This window comes from Wallemia mellicola (assembly GCF_000263375.1).
Source record: "Wallemia mellicola CBS 633.66 unplaced genomic scaffold WALSEscaffold_32, whole genome shotgun sequence".
Taxonomy (NCBI): Eukaryota; Fungi; Basidiomycota; class Wallemiomycetes; order Wallemiales; family Wallemiaceae; genus Wallemia; species Wallemia mellicola.
In genome coordinates, this window is record NW_006531989.1 from 70427 (window position 1) to 88542 (window position 18116).

At 37.0% G+C, this 18116-nt stretch overlaps 12 protein-coding genes and 1 non-coding gene across 13 annotated transcripts; 5 read left to right on the forward strand and 8 right to left on the reverse strand.

Moving 5' to 3' along the window:
• Positions 1-16: 16 nt before the first annotated feature.
• Positions 17-1673, reverse strand: WALSEDRAFT_58862 (hypothetical protein). The gene is made up of 7 exons (XM_006960676.1): positions 1546-1673; positions 1210-1516; positions 1100-1160; positions 728-1049; positions 477-676; positions 280-424; positions 17-231 (listed from the first exon to the last, which is right to left on the reverse strand). The coding sequence occupies exons 1-7, from the start codon at positions 1648-1650 to the stop codon at positions 52-54; spliced, it is 1320 nt and encodes a 439-aa protein (XP_006960738.1). The 5' UTR covers positions 1651-1673; the 3' UTR covers positions 17-51.
• Positions 1674-1973: 300 nt separating this feature from the next.
• Positions 1974-3818, reverse strand: WALSEDRAFT_70776 (hypothetical protein; the record flags this gene model as incomplete). The annotated part of the gene is made up of 3 exons (XM_006960677.1): positions 1974-3537; positions 3585-3756; positions 3807-3818. The coding sequence occupies 3 exons, from the start codon at positions 3816-3818 to the stop codon at positions 3155-3157; spliced, it is 567 nt and encodes a 188-aa protein (XP_006960739.1). The 3' UTR covers positions 1974-3154.
• On the forward strand, positions 2496-3137 carry WALSEDRAFT_22787 (hypothetical protein; the record flags this gene model as incomplete). The annotated part of the gene is made up of 1 exon (XM_006960678.1): positions 2496-3137. A coding segment is annotated over one exon (642 nt), but the record flags the coding sequence as incomplete, so codon positions are not given.
• A 38-nt stretch (positions 3819-3856) lies between the features above and the next one.
• WALSEDRAFT_61580 (anti-silence-domain-containing protein) lies at positions 3857-4696 on the forward strand. Its single transcript, XM_006960679.1, has 3 exons — positions 3857-3898; positions 3954-4391; positions 4448-4696. Exons 1-3 carry the CDS (start codon positions 3879-3881, stop codon positions 4635-4637), a joined length of 648 nt encoding a protein of 215 aa, XP_006960741.1. The 5' UTR covers positions 3857-3878; the 3' UTR covers positions 4638-4696.
• Positions 4697-4762: 66 nt separating this feature from the next.
• On the forward strand, positions 4763-7050 carry WALSEDRAFT_61581 (Noc2-domain-containing protein). The gene is made up of 4 exons (XM_006960680.1): positions 4763-5006; positions 5054-5902; positions 5954-6142; positions 6189-7050. The coding sequence occupies exons 1-4, from the start codon at positions 4947-4949 to the stop codon at positions 7008-7010; spliced, it is 1920 nt and encodes a 639-aa protein (XP_006960742.1). The 5' UTR covers positions 4763-4946; the 3' UTR covers positions 7011-7050.
• Positions 7051-7490: 440 nt separating this feature from the next.
• On the forward strand, positions 7491-9141 carry WALSEDRAFT_58864 (hypothetical protein). Its single transcript, XM_006960681.1, has 2 exons — positions 7491-9037; positions 9087-9141. Coding segments are annotated over exons 1-2 (1536 nt in total). The 5' UTR covers positions 7491-7502; the 3' UTR covers positions 9088-9141.
• Positions 9088-10651, reverse strand: WALSEDRAFT_41635 (hypothetical protein; the record flags this gene model as incomplete). The annotated part of the gene is made up of 2 exons (XM_006960682.1): positions 10600-10651; positions 9088-10553 (listed from the first exon to the last, which is right to left on the reverse strand). The coding sequence occupies exon 2, from the start codon at positions 10417-10419 to the stop codon at positions 9088-9090; it is 1332 nt and encodes a 443-aa protein (XP_006960744.1). The 5' UTR covers positions 10420-10553; positions 10600-10651.
• A 15-nt stretch (positions 10652-10666) lies between these two features.
• WALSEDRAFT_61582 (calcium/proton exchanger) lies at positions 10667-12009 on the reverse strand. Its single transcript, XM_006960683.1, has 2 exons — positions 10993-12009; positions 10667-10942 (listed from the first exon to the last, which is right to left on the reverse strand). Exons 1-2 carry the CDS (start codon positions 11929-11931, stop codon positions 10724-10726), a joined length of 1158 nt encoding a protein of 385 aa, XP_006960745.1. The 5' UTR covers positions 11932-12009; the 3' UTR covers positions 10667-10723.
• A 54-nt stretch (positions 12010-12063) lies between these two features.
• WALSEDRAFT_41642 (hypothetical protein) lies at positions 12064-13273 on the reverse strand (the record flags this gene model as incomplete). Its single annotated transcript, XM_006960684.1, has 2 exons — positions 12064-12144; positions 12198-13273. 2 exons carry the CDS (start codon positions 13271-13273, stop codon positions 12120-12122), a joined length of 1101 nt encoding a protein of 366 aa, XP_006960746.1. The 3' UTR covers positions 12064-12119.
• A 41-nt stretch (positions 13274-13314) lies between these two features.
• On the forward strand, positions 13315-14574 carry WALSEDRAFT_58866 (TPR-like protein; the record flags this gene model as incomplete). Its single annotated transcript, XM_006960685.1, has 2 exons — positions 13315-13997; positions 14047-14574. The coding sequence occupies exons 1-2, from the start codon at positions 13335-13337 to the stop codon at positions 14572-14574; spliced, it is 1191 nt and encodes a 396-aa protein (XP_006960747.1). The 5' UTR covers positions 13315-13334.
• Positions 14544-15711, reverse strand: WALSEDRAFT_70784 (mitochondrial carrier). The gene is made up of 2 exons (XM_006960686.1): positions 15652-15711; positions 14544-15602 (listed from the first exon to the last, which is right to left on the reverse strand). The coding sequence occupies exon 2, from the start codon at positions 15592-15594 to the stop codon at positions 14653-14655; it is 942 nt and encodes a 313-aa protein (XP_006960748.1). The 5' UTR covers positions 15595-15602; positions 15652-15711; the 3' UTR covers positions 14544-14652.
• Positions 15712-16024: 313 nt separating this feature from the next.
• Positions 16025-17121, reverse strand: WALSEDRAFT_61584 (SNase-domain-containing protein). Its single transcript, XM_006960687.1, has 6 exons — positions 16696-17121; positions 16525-16647; positions 16407-16479; positions 16328-16364; positions 16234-16281; positions 16025-16190 (listed from the first exon to the last, which is right to left on the reverse strand). Exons 1-6 carry the CDS (start codon positions 17035-17037, stop codon positions 16115-16117), a joined length of 699 nt encoding a protein of 232 aa, XP_006960749.1. The 5' UTR covers positions 17038-17121; the 3' UTR covers positions 16025-16114.
• Positions 17122-17726: 605 nt separating this feature from the next.
• Positions 17727-17800, reverse strand: WALSEDRAFT_t101. The gene has a single exon. It is a non-coding gene; the product is annotated as a tRNA-Asn (tRNA).
• Between the last annotated feature and the right edge of the window lie 316 nt (positions 17801-18116).

The window sequence follows — 18116 nt, forward strand, 5'->3', positions numbered from 1 at the left end:
TTCCTCGTCGTCAGGGCAATACCATAGTTTTATTTATTTTATTACAACAATTCACTTTATTAAAAATTCTATCGTTTCTTTCTCTCCTTTGATATGTAGTAACCTTTCAATTGTTTTGATCTTTCTTAAACGTGATTCGTCGATTAGATGTTTCTTATTACTTTCTTCATCATCTGAAACAGGTGCTGAACTTAATGAACTACTATCTGATTCTTCTCCCTTATCATTTTCCTATCAAATTTATTAGATCTTACTATGAATTCATCACAACAGACTAACCTCTTTAATTGTCGCACTCCTACCTTGCATCACTCGACGTACCATCTTTCTCGTCTCACTCGGTGATGGCTTTGATAGTGCCATTAACCCCTCAACTGCATTCACCGTTGGAACATCTTCAAGGAATGACTTCGAATAACGTAATCTAATAAGAAAACCTCGTTAGAAGTATTCAGAACTTAAATCATATCACACACCTAGAACCTTTGCCTTTTTTAACTTTATTCCAAAAGTCTAACTGTATAGATTGCTCTGGTATATGAAATTTTTCTTTATCTAGTCTGTCATTTGACTTTTTAGACCTCTTTGAACTATTTCCAATAATTGTAACACTATCCGAACGTGAGAGTTTATTATTTACTTCTTTTATATTTTCTTTTGGTATCCTATTTTTCATCTAAATTATTTTAGTTCATGAATGTATTAAATTAAGAAGGAAATTACTCACTTTCATGTGTAATGATTTCGCATGCTCAGCGTGCAATGGACACATCCACATTCTTGACATTGAAGGTATCTGAGTTATAGGTGGTGTTAGACAATCTAAATGCCAATAACAATTGCAATAGTCGCAACTAATCATTTTACGCCATTCAGTGTGTGTAGTTGAAGTTGAAGATGATGCTGTGATCGCTCTATTTCGGTCATTATCGTTGCTAGGTGATAATGAAGGTGCTGATGAACCTTTACATTTGTAACACTTTACTGCGTTCCCATGCTTGTCTTTTGTAGGATAGGCATCACGTTCCGTAAGTGCAGCACCAAAACGACTAAAAGGTTCGACTTTAGTACTTTATTTGTAAATATTAGAATCACTCACTCTGTTTTTACTGTTTTGGTATCACTCGAAGTAGAGTAAGAACCATCGTATGCTGTTTCAACTGGTAATATTTTTTTAAATAAATTTCTTTAATTATGCTAGGTACTCACCACCAAAGAAGTACTTCCTAATTGACACTGGTAAACTAAATGATTTTGGATTGCTGATATCACGATGATACATTAATTGATCTGACCAATTCGTAGGAGGCCGTGGTTTATTATTTGTAAATTGACAAACTCTGCAATACCATTCAACGTCTTCAGATAATTCACCTAAATCCATAGGTGGATCTAAACAACTTGCGTGGAAAGAATTATCGCAACCATCACACATTATAACTCTACCTTCACCTCCGCATGCATCACACCATTCATGATTGTATTTTCCAACCTTCGTTTGGGCTGTGAGAAATGTCTGAGGTTAGAATACGACGTTTAACTCACTGAATTGTTAGTATTTCTAGATGATTTTTTAATGTGAGGTGCTAATGATGTACTAGGTCTTTGATCAGCTAAATCATTACGCTTAATCGGGTATTCTTGTGGCATGAGTACACTATCATCAAATTCCGTAGATAAATCGGCTGTTTCTGGTCGTGGCGTTGTTTGTTTAGTAAAACTAATTAAAATATTAACTATTGAAAGTATAGTCCATTTAATTAACCCACTTATAGTCTAACTTTGGACTAAAACCTCTATTTGCAGCATCATCCAATGGCTCTAACTTATGATAAATATTTCTCGGTACTTTATTAGGTAGCGCAGGTGGCGCAGGCAATATTTCTGTATTAAGATTGTTCATTCTTTTTCCTTCTTCGTTTACGTCGATGATGGTGAACGAGTTGGAAGATGTTCTAATGAGAGAATATGGCGCAAATGTTGAATTATACTCTACTTTAACGAAAGATGCTGGTTTTAGTTTAAAAACGCGTAATTATATCAATAAAGGTTGTTTATACTTGAGAATTCCTCATACTTGTTTGTTACATTGTCGATCAATATATATTACAGGAAGATATTCAAAGTCTTTACTTAATAAACTAAACGCTACTCAAATACTATCTATACACCTCTCTAAACTCAAGCTATCTGATGGACAATTCAGTCAATTTGAACGGACGTATCTAGATAGTCTACCAAAAGATTTAAATTTCCATCCACTCTATTGGGATACTGATAGCTTGACTAGTCTACCAAATTACTCTCAAAAGCTCATAAATGATGTCAAAAAGCGTTATCTTAACGATTACGAGCTGTTTGAAAACAATTTTGAAGAGTCTGGAGCCTCTGAGCATCTCCAGAAAGAATACAAAAGTGTATTCTTATGGTCTTGGTTGATTGTTAACACACGTTGTCTTTGGTATCCAGTAAAAGACGTTCCGAAAGAATCTCAACTAGCTTTATGTCCTTATTTGGACCTTCTCAATCATAATTCACCTTCACCAAATACAGAAAATCTATTTAGTAGCCTACCTAAGCCACAAATTCCTCAAGAGGGTGGTTATGAACTCATAAACCAATCTGATCAAGTTGTCGAGAAAGATAGCGAGGTTTTCTTCATGTATGGACCACATTCAGACTCATCGTTGTTGGCTGAGTATGGTTTTTGCCTAGGATGGGAAAAGAATGCGTTTACTGAGTGTAACATTAGCGAATTGATCATTTCAATGGTAACGACGGATTGGAGAAAGGATGAGTTAGAATCTAACGGACTATGGGATGATTATACACTCCACTTATATCCATCACCAGCATATCCATCACAAAGGACGCTATCTGCTCTTCGGTTGATTTGCTTGGAAGAAAATCAAATAGAAGAATGGCGAAAGACGCTGAGATATGAGCAAGAAAGTGTTAGTGAAGAGAATGAGGGGAAGATGAGGGAAGAACTGGTTAAAGTATGCGAGCTAGTCTCTAAAAGATCGTCTGAAGCTATCGAAAAGTCAGCAAATGAGACGATAAGGATAATATGGGAAGCTGAATTGGAGACAGCAAACCAAGTAAAACTAAGCACATTATCAAATGTAATATTCTAATTTCAAAATGCATTTTCTTAGTTACCAAGTCTAAATCCGGTTAACTCTTGAATTTGATGAGCGCCTTTGTTTACAGTTGAATTGAAACCATCTGTGAGATCTTTGAAGTTGTTCTTAGTGTCTTGGAGGCTGCTATTGATTGAGTTCCTCAATTCTAACCTTTGTTGATGTAATTCAGGGAAATTAGACTGTTCAAGGCTACCAATTTTGCTGAATACATTATTAGTTGATTGTGGAAGTAGCTGGTATGAGGTTGCTAATGCAATCGTAGGTGGAAGACTCAATCTGAACAAGAAGTTTGAGTTTCTAGCTAAAATTGAACCACCGAGACCTGCGACGGCGATATAAAAGATATTTGGAGAGAATTGTTCATTTTTATCGATAATTTGATTGAATTGGGCTGTAATTGATGATAAACGGCGGTAGTTTGGAGTTAATAGGACCTACATTTCGTTGATTTTTCCAAGTTTATGACTTTGTCCCTTCCAGAAGCAATACAGTCAGTTGTAGTAGAAAACTTATCAGTTAAGAATAGTCTCGACTGAGCAATCAAATCGACCAATTTGTTTGAACTTTCTGTGACGATTAACTCTGACTTTGGTGCGTCATAAATTGAAGGCTGTAGAGAGTAAACGTCTGTTAATAAATAGATTTTTAATTTAATCTCACTTTTGACATCATCATCGTTGTAAAGGTGAAAGGAATGTCAGTCGAGAGGTGAACGCGTTTAATTGTACGACGATGTCAATTATTTCGATTAGGTGGGTAGTTAAAATATCTACTTGAGAGCCTATAGCAGACTCTTACACACCTTAGAGACGTTCAAGTTGGTAACCCAATCGCCCGCTGGTCAGACCCATTCAAGTTTACCGTTACCTTCGAGTGCATTTCCCATCTGCCAGAGGACCTCGAATGGAAGCTGATCTACGTCGGTTCTTCATCCTCAGTCAACTTTGATCAGGAGTTGGACAGCTGCTTAGTTGGTCCCGTCCCAGTTGGCGTCAACTCCTTCACTTTCGAAGCTGATCCACCTAGCGTTGATAAAATACCAAAAGAGGAGATCTTAGGCGTTACCGTTTTATTATTAACCGCTAGCTACCGCGATCAAGAGTTCGTACGCGTCGGTTATTACGTTCACAATGAATATGATTCAGACGAACTGAGAGAGAACCCACCTGAGAATATAGCTTTCGATAAACTTAACAGAAGTATTTTGGTTGAGAAGCCACGTGTTACACGTGTAGCCATCGACTGGTACGCTGCTATGAAATTGTTAAACAGAATGAAAAACTGACGAATTATCTCTACAGGGGTACAGAAACCAAGGGAGCTGTCGCTAATGGTTCACAATTACCGCCAGTACCTGCACCTGCTACATTTGAAGAACTAAACGATGTCGCACTTCAAGAAAAAGAAGAGAAGAAGACTGAAGAGAAGACATCACCAAAGAAGGAAGTAAACGACGGTAAAGAGAACAAAAGCGCTGAAATCCAAGCTTAATTTTGTTGTGTATATACCAAAATAAATTATTCTCTTTTTATAATCTACGACCATCATCTTATATGGGTAAACTAGGAAAGCAGACCAAGAAGTTCTCACAGTCTGGTAAACTTAAAAAGGAGCTAGAACAGCGTAAGAAAGTAAAAGCTGTGAGAGATAAAAGAGACGCTAGAGAGAAGAAGAACCAAGCGAGAAAGGAGCATAAGCCAAAGAAGAAGGCTCCAGCAGAGAAAGAACAATCAGAGGATATCAACGAGGATGAAGATGAAGACGAGGGTGATGTACCAGAGGAATCACAGAATAACGTAGATGATGTACTCAATATGGAACTTAGCGAGGATGAGGAAGAAGAAGACGATGATGAAGAGGTTAGTGGAAGCTATATTTATCAACCACTTATCTAACGAACCACCCAGTTATCCGCTGAAGAAGCTGAAAACTCTGACGTTGAGCAAGATGAGAAATCTCACGCTGAGGCAATCAAAAACTTAAGCAAAACTGATCCAGAATTCTTTAAATTTTTACAAGAGAATGATAAGAATTTACTTGAGTTTGATGAGTCTGATGATGAACAAGAAGATGGCGAGGACGACGCAGGTGACAATTCAGATGACGATGAAGCAGCCGCTTTAGCAGAAATGGAAGGCTCACAAAGTAAAACCACAAAACTTACAAACAAGATGCTCAGAGATTGGCAAAGAGCTATTATCAATCATCGCAGTTTGAGAAGCTTTAAGAAGCTCATTTTAGCATTCAGATCAGCTGCATTCTCTACTGACATGGATGATGTGCCAAAAAAGCAATCACAAAACTTCACTTTTGAGATCGATTCAGCCGATTTATTCAATAAAGTTGTATTAACGGCATTCAAGTATACTCCAATCGTTTTAGCTCATCACTGGCCATGTAAGGAATTACCTAATGGTAGATTTAAGTTGTCACCTTCACCAAATTCAATATTACCAAAGTTAGTATCAACTTACTTAAACAGCGCTTTATTCTTGATCGGTCACTTCCCAGCAACTTCAGATAATCTTGACGATGAACAAGACGAAAGCGAAGGTGGTATACTCAAAGTTGCAGTTAGTGAAGTTGGTAAAGTTATTCCATATGTTGTTGGTGGAAGAAAGGGAATCAAGTCCTTACTTAAAGTATTACTCGAACTTTGGTCATCCGCCAAAGATAGCGTTCGTATTGCAGCCTACATGTCAATACGCAAGATTGCACTTGCTGGTGATACCAGTGTTGTAGATTTGACTTTGAAAGTAGGATAAAAACTAAACGAGTAGACGACATCTTGCTGACAAAATCCCTAGTCTACTTACCTCACATTTATCAGAACTTGCAAGCAAACAAGTGTACATACTCTCCCATCAATTAATTTGATGAAAAATACTGCTGCTGAGCTATACAATATGGACCACGGCGCTTCTTACCAACAAGCCTTTGGTTACATTAGACAACTTGCAATTTTACTCAGAGGTGCAATGAAAACAAAATCAAAGGTGGGTACGATGTCATTAGAATACATTTAGCTAACACAGTTCCAAGGAATCATTTAGACAGGTATACAACTGGCAATACGTACACTGTGTTGATTTCTGGAGCTTGGTATTGAGTTGGGCAAATGATAAATCAGCACCTGAATCAGAATTACAAGCATTAATTTATCCACTAGTACAAGTATCTTTGGGTGCTATCAGATTAGTTCCAACTAGCAGATACTTCCCATTGCGTTTCCACATGATTAGATCATTATTGAGATTAGAACAACGTACAGGTGCATACATTCCAATTGCAGCACCATTGTTGGAAATATTATCATCAGCTGAGTTTAAACGTCAACCTAAAAAGTCAACACTCAAACCAATCGATTTCGAAAATTACATAAGGGTACCTACGACATACAGCCGTACGCGCGTTTATGTTGAAGGATTAGCAGATGAACTTGTTTACATTCTCTCAGAAGCTTTCTTCACAGTTGGAACAAGCATTGCTTTCCCAGAATCAATCGTACCTGTTGTTAGTATCTTGAGAAAGACGATAAAGAAGTCACCATCTGGACCAAAGGTTGTCGGTCAATTCAAGGCACTAGTAGAAAGATTAGAAAGTCAAGCTAAATTGATTGAAACTGAAAGAACCAAGGTTGATTTCAGTCCAGGTGAGAGAGGACAAATAGATAGATTCATGGAAGCTACACCAGTAGAGTCAACGACATTAGGATCATTCGTTAAGATATTAAGAAAAGCTAGAGATCAAAAGCGTAGTCAGTCAACTGAAATAAAGGACGATGATGATAGCGACTTAGAAGCAGCACCAGATGCAGAAGAAGTCGAAGACGACGAGGAGTTGGAAGAAATGGATGAAGAGTGAAATTATTTGTAATCTTTTATTCCTTTTGATAGATATTAACTTATTTTACTCGTTTAAGTTTGACTTCCATCTAAGATGCTACAATCTGTTAGATACTCTCTACGGATTCGTAGTAGAAGGGTTAATTACTCAACTGATATTAAATCTACCGATGAATTAGATATATACAAATCTCATTGGCCTAAAGATCTAATAGCCTATACGAAATCAGCATATTCTGATGGGACTGAAGCTGTAAAATTTCATAAAAACGTACATTTACAATGGAATACACTCTCAAATAATACTAAATTATCAATTGGATTACAAAATCTACGTTATTTGGTATATAATCAAGTTAATCATCCGAATATACTAACAGAAGCTGTTAATCTGCTATTAGGGGAGAAGTTAGAAGAGAGAGAATACTTTAAATTACTTAGATTCCTTCATAAACCAACCGATATCAATCAAAACTTACGTAACAACTTAATACTCAACGTGATTGACAAAATGATTCATGATAAAATTCAATTTAGTTCAGCTATACTTAAAATAATATGGTCAAAGAAGTTACATTGGCGTGATCAATCGTTTACACTTAAAGTTTGGGAGAAAATGAATGAAGGGAATGTCTCACCAAATTTCAATATTTTATATCAAGCATTAAAGGTTGCAGCCAAGAGGGGTAATGTAATTGAATGTCAACTATACTATGATAAAATCAAAGAAATGAAAAATTTATCAAATTATCAATGGGAATGTGTACATTCTACTTATATTTCTGGATTAGAATTTGATCCAATTGCAGCTCAAGCTTTTTATGATAATCTACCAAAACAATCAACCAAAGCAAAAGTTGCTGTTTTAAATGTAATAGCTAATTCGAAACACATCACACCAACAAAGTTGATTGAGATATTATCTACACTTCCTGATAATGTTAAAGTTGTAGGATATGGTTCAATCATGCGTGGAATGTCAAAAAGGGCATTATACTACGACGTTATTAGTGTTTATAATCACTTAAAAAGAAGTAATCTAAGTTATGATTCACATATTCTAGGAATACTCAAACCTTTAGTAAAGGCTTATTCAGAATTGGGGATGTATAATAAAGCTATAGAATTATTAGATGAACATAATGGGAAGCTATCAGTTGGATTGATACACCCATTACTCAATAACTTGGCATTCAATAGAGAAAGATATGGTGTATGGTGGATATGGTCCAATATGCTAACCAGATGGGAGGTTTCACCAAATTCAACAACCTTGAGTATAGCATTGAGAGCAGCATTTCAACAACATATATCACAACAAGATAAATCACAAACAGGAACTTATCCGTGCGATTACTTTATAGTTGAAAAATATCACGAATCATCGTTTAAATACCACATTAAAGAACTAGGAAGAGGTTTTAAAGCTGAATTTAGAGAGATGACCGGTACACATTCAATGTCAGATGATAGATTAGAACATTCAGAGATGTTTTGGAGAAAAATGGAAGCAGTTTTTAGAACTATTGTTTTACAGCAACATCCTGAACTATCCACGATTGAGCCGCCAGTCGAGCTAAAGAACGAACCAAATTGGGATAAACTGATATTTAACCACTTCGATAAATCTAGGCATAATAATATATCGATCAATAGTGAACATTTCGATGCCTACGTTAAAATACTCTTTGATAAGAGGACGAGCGGTTCATATGAGAACACAAACTTAATAATGTTATCATTAAGTTGGATGAGAAGCTTAGGATTTATACCATCTAGACAAACTATTTTCAGAAGTATCATCTCACTTAATGAAAGTATATCACCAATGTTTATGTCCGATATTAAAAGGATTATAGGAAATTCAGTCAATAATCAAGAGCAACAGGATTTACATAGTCAACTATTTGCATTAGATGCATTCAACAAGAGTAAAGATGTTGAATTATTCTATAAATGGCTAAGTGAATGGATAGAAATACCAAATGAATTAGACATATTTATCTTCTGGAATGCAGAAATAAAGAGAATTTCAACAGAAAATTGGTAAGTTTTAGACATCAATAAACGTAATAAATAACTAAACAATATTTAGATTAACATCTTTCTTCTCTTTCTTTCTCCAACTTTGTGATAAGATTCCAGTGATCATTATTCATAGTATTACTTTCACCATCATCTAAACTAGTTAATAATCTTGCCATCGTAATTCTTCTACCAAGGTCATCTGAAGATGTACCTTCACCAGTACCTCCATTTTGTTTATGTGCTTGACGTTCATCAACGAAAGATTGTTGTATGATTGAAGAAACTTCATCAGGTATAGTTACTTGCTTTTGGCGTGATTGAAGAATGAACTCTTTCCATAATTTTATGTGTTTTGGTATACTCAATTCACCATAATAGTTATCACTAGTTGGTTTTACATTTATGTGAATTGTACCTGGTATAATTGACTTTGAATGATCTGTTAAAATAACAGTAATCAAGTCAGTTTCAAACGGAAAAGCGGAGAATGGAAAATTGTATTCAAGTTTTTGTGATTGGATTACATTCTGGATTGAATGTACATTTCTAACACCTGTATCTTTCAAAGTGCCTTGACCGAGGTGTCTTTCATCAAATATCAAGCAAGTTGAAGGAGAAACTTGTAAACTACCTGAGTTTAGATCGTCACCATTAGAATGTGGATATAACCTTCTCTCATTGAGTTTGTCAATTGATAAAGCTAGATAAACTGAGAGATTTGTGAGTGCTTCAATTGCTTTAACGATTTTTAGTTCTGACGTGTTTTCATTCTCAGGTAATGATAACGTTATTGGTAGAGTACCTATCGGTGAACCAGCCTTACGTGACTGTGTTTTTGATACCAAAGATAATAACAAATAATGAGCAGCTAATTTATCACCACCGAGAACTTCGTCAGCTAACCAAGTGATTATATGTTCTCCAACATCTTTTTCTACTACAACTGATGATGGTTTGTTGTCTACCTGCTGCGAATAAAGTACATGTAAAGATGGTACGATAGTTTCCTGTACGTTATCCTCTTCTATACTATCTAATGTACGTGGAAGTGCAGATTTACCAAGTATACCAACGAATTCATAAACTGTAGCTGGTCGTAACGAACCACCTGAATCGTTATCGTACAACTTCAAAAGGACACCTAGTTTATTATTACGATCTTGTAAAGGGAACTTATGTGAAGGTCCGCCTAGAAGGTCCTCCTTTATCGGTTTACTCTCATTATTGTTTCCAGGTATTTCAACCGCATAGATGTTAGTTCTTTCGCGTATTCTTGAGAAATCGTCTTGATCATTATCAAATTGTACATCCTCATTTTGATTAGCACCATAAACTAAACATTTATCGTTGGATGACGTGCTAATATACATTTCAGTACCATAACCTGTATCCTGTACCATAGCAGTCCATCTAACTAATGTACCAAAATCTGCTGATTCTAATTCAGGTATAGAATCAATATCTGTTGGTAAGTTTACTAAATTGTTGAATTCATCGATAAGCTTATCCTCAATTGAGTCTAAACCGTGTTTTTCTGTGGTGTATGAGAATATGATAACGTATATAAACTACAGACATACCATATAGCTGCTGTATAACCTCAGATGGATTTTTAAAGAATGCGTCTCTGTGACTGTTCACCATTCCTAACTAAGAAGACGCGTGTATTTAAGTGTAAAAGACTACAATAAATAAAATTAATTTTTAAGGCGTTACATAGAATGCTAAAGCTAATACGACGTAAAGTACTACTAACATTGCACCTTCCAGCCAATTTGATTTTCCATCCTGGATGATAAGTGCAACGAGTAAGACACTAACGAATAAAGAGACTGTTTCAAAGTTATTGAAGAAAAGAGTGAGTGGTTGGCCAATTATCCAACCGATAACTAATAAAAGTGGTAATAGACAAACAGCAATTTGCTAGAAGAAAGATTATTAAGTAGTTCGTTTAATAATACGCTTATACTCACAATAGATGAACCTATTGATACACCAATAGCTAACGGCATTTTACCTTTAGCTGCCATCCAAACTGATGTAACATGCTCGGCAGCATTAGCAACGAGTGGAAGGAGAATCAAACCAATGAATGATTTTGGTAAATGCCACTCTTGCGCAACTGTATCGATAGTACCGACCAAGTAATCGGCACAAAATGACGTAATTATGGTAATAACTAATAAAGCGAAACATGCAGCAGTTGTGTTCATTTCAGGTGTTTCTTCTTCCTCTTCAGCTTGTGAATCAAATAGATAAGCGTGTGTTTTTAATTGGAAGTATAAATAAGCAGCGTAGATTAGGAGTAAAAGCATTGCAGTTCCTCTTGATATGATTAATAACCCATCATGTTCACCATCGTAAGTTGATCCGAATGAACTCTCATAGGCTGCTGGTATAATTAAAGTGATACAACTTAATGTCATAACACTAGCGCTAGCTTGAGCGGCGGTTTGTTGAAATTCAGATTCGTTGTAGGAGATTCCACCTGCGAAGAATGACATACCAAGTACCAATAACAAGTTTGAAAGAATTGAACCCAACATAGAAGTTTGAACGATTCTTAATTGCCCTTGACCAAGTGCTACAATACCGACGATCAATTCGACCGCGTTACCAAATGACGCATTTAATAAACCACCAAGTGTGTCACCAAGCTTGAGAGCTACCTGCTCTGTAGCATCACCTAATAACTTTGCTAAGGGAATGATAGCCAAAAACGAGAAGACGAAAATGAGCTTCTCGTTCCAATTAAGAAAGTGTGAAATGAAGGAAAGTGGAACAAATACTAAGAATAAGTTAATCTTCCATCCTGTCGTGATTAACCATTTGAATGACTCAGTGTGTGTCTTTTGAATTGCGTTTTTATGACCAACATTTGGTTGTGGAAGTAAATTGTCTCTCTCACTCATTACGGAATTCGAAGGTGAATGCGATCTGCCAGGTAAGTGATAAGTTCGAGTGTTTACTGTGTTCACAGTTAATTGTTGAGCCACTTGAGACGTTCGAGGACTCATTACAACAAAAGAAGTTTCTATTCATCTAAAATGACGTATGATAATGTGATCAAATTTTACAAAAGAGTGAATAAATAAATAATCTATTGAAGTAATTGATCACGGAAGCTGTAATTATTAAGTTAGTAAAGTTGTGTCATTGTATAAAAACTTTCACTTACTGCTTCTGGTTATTATGTTTGAATCCGACCTTAGTCTTGAATTGTTCCCTTCTTTGTACATCTCTAGCTTGTCTGGTTGCTTTCTTTGCAAGCCTTGCTTCACCCTTATTGGACGCGTGAATGACTTGTTGACCTTCGCCGAATGCACCGAATCCAGAACCTTTAGCTGGAATGAGTGCGTCAGAGTTAGACATTTTATAAGTTACAGATTGTTGACCATGTTTCTTCTCAGTTAACTCTTGTTGCAATGGTCTTTGCTTGTAATACATTTGCATAGATCTATGACCGATTCGTCTACCTGTTGGTAACACCAATTCGAAAGGTGTGTCACCATATTGGATTTCACGTTCTTCTTTATTATCGCTGTCATCTTCAACCATTTCATCTTCTTCACCTGATTGAATATCTTCATCATCTTCCCAACCGTCATCATTTTGTGCATTTGATGATTCAAAGTCATAATAATCTGATATTTCGTCTCTATCTTCTTCAAGTTCGTATGCGATCTTATTATGTGACTTATCCAACATATGCTTTCTAATTGATTCTAATGAGGTAAATGATTTGTTACAGAATAAACACGTGTGACCAATTGATATCTTATCAGCTAAGTATTGTACCAGACCATCCAAATTTTGTATGAAGTCCCTATCTGGGATGTAAAATGAGAAGTTATGTTCCATAAATCTAACGTTCTCTTCAACTGTTGATGATTTATGTGAAGAGAATAAACAATCCAAGCTAGATAACCTATTCTTCATTCTTTCATTGTAAATTTCCTCCTCAGTCAATTCTGGTTGAATTTTAACATCTTCTGGTTGCTTATTTGCCACTTTAGTTGGATTATAATTCTTCTCTTTAATATGATTAGGTTTAGATTGTACAACGGTTGGTTTAGCTGCAGTACTGTCTTCGAACTTTTGCTTAAATTGTTCAGAAGAAATTGGAGGTAAACCAGTAACTCTTCTCTTCATATTATAACGATGTAAATCAGATTTAAAGTGATTCCTCTGATCTTCAGCCATTTGAAATGCTAAACCGCATCCTTGACATGTAAATTTGTACTCTGTCGACATCCTCGTCGTGAATATGATAGAACAACTTGCTCACAATCAGTCATCAGAATAAAAAGAAAAAATGTCAAATATTGATATTGAAGAAGCTGTAGCTAAATTAGCTGAAATTGGTAATACAGGTGTAAATCCTTCACTGGCTGAACCGAGAAGACCACCGACACAGGAGGAACTCGATCAAACTCCTTTATTTATGAAGTCTCTACCAGACAATTATGAAGAGAATGAAACTATACAGGCATTACAGTCCTTAGCTTTTGAAGGTACACCAGATGAAGTTGCATCACAATTTAAAGAACAAGGAAATGACTACTTTAAAGGGAAAAGATACAAAGAAGCAATTCAATTCTACACTCAAGCTATAGACGCTAATCCTACCGATAAAGCATTGTTAGAATCAATCTATTCAAACAGAGCAGCTTCAAATTTAGAATTACAAAACTTTAGACAAACACTTAGAGATACTTCGGAGACATTGAAGATTAACCCACGTAACACAAAAGCGCTCTATAGAGCAGCAAGAGCCCTTAATGCTTTAGAAAAGTATGACGAAGCTACAGATGCAGTAAAACACGTTCTTTTATTAGACCCAGAGAACAAACAAGCACAGGTTTTGATTCAACACATCAAAACTAAATATCAAGCTCAGTTGAAGCGTAAAATTGAAGTGACGGAATCACAAAGAAGAAAGAATGAGTCAATGGCTGCATTAAGGGATGCGATTGAAGTGAGTATCTTGGTTACAAAGTCGTCATCTTTAATAATATCCACAATAGCTCTCAGGTGCGATTGTCAAAGGAGACATCTTCAAAAGAGACCATCCAGTAAAATTCGATACAAACTACTTAGAAGAATCATCAAAGGATTCAATACCACTTTTCCCACCAAACATCTGGTCAGCACCCTCACCAACTACTCCAATTCAATTCCCAGCTAACATCCTCTACCCAATCTCACCTGTCGGACCAATGGCTGAACATATTGCAGGGTTCTCTACTTTGTCTACATTCAATGATCAACTTCACCCTATGCTTAATCCACCACCACCATGGGATGAAGCTGGTGAATATGCTGGGCAAGCTGCTGTCTCAGTTTATGTAGCAACAGAACAAGGCAAATTACTTAAAGTAGGTATGGGATTAACACTTTCAAAGGTATTAGCAGCAGCTAGTAAGGGTAAGTCATCACAGCAAGATGGTATTCCATTATTGGAAGGTGCATTCAACTTCATAGTACTTCCAAAAGGTGATAAAGAGAAGAAGTGGGTGGAAGAGTTCAAGAAGAACGCATCTAAAGCACAGTAAACTTGTAAAGAAAGAGTATATATTTTTTCTAAGAAGTCAAATTTTAGATTATGTGGAACATTAATCAAATCAATAAGTTTACTTGTAGACGGTACCGAAGAGGATTTCTTGGAGCTTGTCGTACATAGAAAGAACACCAGCACCAGCGACACCACGGAGGATGTTAGCACCAGCACCCTTGAACAATGATGAGACACCTTCAGCTCTGGTGATTTCAGCTGCACAGTGCATCATAGACTTGTAGTGAGGACCGGTACCACCTGAGGTCATCATCATACGACGACGGATGGTGTCGAGTGGGTATGAAGCCAAACCGGCACCGGTGGTGACACCCCAACCGAGCAAGAATGAGGCAAGGAAGGAGTTGGCCAATGAACCTTGAAGGAGAACTGGCTTCAATGAGTCGAACATACCGAAGTAGAGACCTCTGTAGACAACAATACCGACGACGGATGGACCGAAACCTCTGTAAAGACCAGCGATACCGTCTGAAGCGACGGTCTTCTTGTAGACATCGACTAAACCGTTGAATTGACGTTCACCACCACCCTTAGCGGCTGACTTAGCGTCGTTGGCGAGACGGGTACGGGCGTAATCGAGGGAGTAGACGAATAACAATGATGAAGCACCAGCAGCACCACCAGATGCGAGGTTACCAGCCATGTAAGTCCAGTAGCCGTCTGACTTCTTAGCACCGAAGAGTGACTTGAAGTAATCCTTGAAAGCAAAGTTAAGTGCTTGGGTTGGGAAGTAACGGATAACGTTAGCAGTGTTACCTCTCCAGAAGGAAACGAGACCCTCATCCTTGTATGTACGGGCGAAACAGTCACCAATACCCTTGTATGGGTGGGAAAGACGGCCTTGCTTGATCATCTCATCTTGGTTTTGGACGAGGAGCTTGATACGCTCAATTGGTGCAGCAGCGGTCTTTGAGACAGCGGCGGAAACACCACCCATCATGAAGTCAGTAAGGAAAGCCTTAGTGTCTTTCTGCTTTGGAGGCTGAGCTGCGACAGACATGGCGAAGGCTGAATTTTTTATTAGAAACTGAAGCAATCATTTCTGGTATTTACGCACTCGAAGTTTGAAGTTAAGAACTAAGGAGTTGAGATTTTCTCAACCAATCCAAGTGAAGCGAGAAAAAAATTTAAAAATCAAATTTTGTAAAAAACTAAAGAATGATAAATTTATTAGTACTATTTATCCACACTTTATTAGGACTCATTCATCCATTCGCGAACTTTCGCCAATATTCGGCTACGTACGGTGATCTCAAATGTGGAGACTTCGGCAGGTATTTTATCGCTTTCGACGTTCAATGCATTATTACACGTAAAATTACCAGATTCAAATCTAAAATCCCTTATCTGCCGCAATTGTCTGATTGTTGAGGTACTTGACTGAGCGGATGATCTAGGAAACACATTCCTCTAACCTATTCCGTTACTCTCTCACCCATCTGTAGGTATACATATATTTCGTTACAAAAAAAAACGCGTCTATTTTGAGATCATCGGTCTCTCTATTATCACATTAATTTCTATCCTCTGAGCTTCTTTTTATAGGTAGATGGTAGCTCGACGTGCTTCTGTTTCCACATTCCGCGCTTCTTCCGCCTTTTTACTCGTTAGAAGTTATCTGGGGAAGGTACGCACGTACCTCGCCTGCTCTTCCACTCTGCGGAGTTTATCTAGCATACCATCGTATCTATTTCTATTAGACACGTATTCCCATGATAAAAAGAAAACCTTACTCTGCACCGTCTTGTTCGTATATCGCACCATAACCGGCTAATCTAATGAGTTTGGTATGGAATATACAAATAAACCTACCCTTGGTCAGCTCCATCGATATATTCTTACGCCACGGTCTGTACCATTTCGCGCAGAGCTGTGCATTTCCAACCTACACGTATCTTAGATGATGTTAGTCATTATAGAAATAACTTACAACTCTACCATATCGGTCTTTGCGTAGGAGTTTAACGGCGACCTTCTCCCCTGTGATTTTCTGCTTCAACCATTGCAATGCTTCATTAGCATATGGTTGGGCTGGTTTACCAAAGTGTGAAGTCTAAAGAATATTTATAAAACACAAAGATAGCTAAAAGGAAAGGCCTACCTCAGGTGCATCTACTCCAGCAAGACGTACATGGATCGTATCAACAGCTGTCAACTTCTTTTGGAGAATACTCGATCGACTATCTAGACTGAGTAAAGGTCTATGATACATTCTGAAATTATCTGCGTCACCGACACGCGTGATTACACCACGAATCGTTGCTTGTCTTTCAATCATAGATACGCTGATCATATCAGCATTCTTTATACGTCTGACTAAGGTCTTGTGTGCAAATATGCCCATAAATGCAGAAGCTATACCAAGTCCAATAAATCCTAATGCTTTAATTTGTTCATTATGGCTCGATTGACGATTGTTACCATGGTTGATGGTTGAAAACATAAGGAGAAAGTTATGTTTAAGCTAAGCAAAATGAACTAAAGGATCGAGAATTCTCCTGTCTTAATATGTATAGACCTTGATCATCTTCGATTAGACATTGGGGGTTTGTTTCAACGTGTTTCTATTGGCTAGTGTTACATCGCATTGTTAGACTTTGAATATACTGGAATACGCAGAGGTTGGGATTTTCGAAGTTTTTTATGAAACAGTAAATTTCAGTACTTTTTGTTTTATTATGTACATACTTCAGTATTTCGTCACCAAGGATGCAATGTAAGACTTCATTTATCATGCTCGTTGAATTGTTTTGGTAATTTCATTGTTGCTCAAATCTTATGATCCGCTAAGATTGTTGACATTTCAATTGTAAATAGTCATCACAACCATACAAGGTTGTTTTGTTATGACGCAACCATGAATTCCATCGCATAGAATTGAGCGGTACATAGTTTATCCCCGTACCTATACTGTTTTCACACATAATTAATAACTAAATGTTTGATCTCTTTTTGTACTTTGTCTGAACATACACTTACTTCTGTAGTTTCAGTCAAAACACTCTAGCGATTTTTGTCTGGCAAGTCTTAGTTTTTTTCAAAATTTAATATAATGGATATTTATACACTCAGTGGATATATAAAAAAAAATTGAGAACAATTACCCAAAATACAAGCGCAAAAAATCAAACACTCTCCGAGGTGGGCTCGAACCACCAACCTCTCGATTAACAGTCGAACGCGCTAGCCAATTGCGCCATCGGAGATCTGTTCATGAACCTTTTCAAACTATTTATATTTTGATTATTGTATAAAATCAAAAATTTCGCTCTTAAAATCGGTTATTTGAGATGGACGATCATCATCGAAAATCGGCCGATTTGCCGGAGGGGCATAAAAACCCTCCCAGTGAATCCGCAAGCGCCGAATTCACAGGTGAGCACTTTTTAAACGATATATCGTTCGATTTCGGTGCTGCTGACGCGCGAGGAAATCTCGACGCGTCGCAACACGGGAGGAGACAGAGTCAAAGACTCAATACTAATTTAAATAAGAGACGCAGAACCGCTAATGAAAATTACG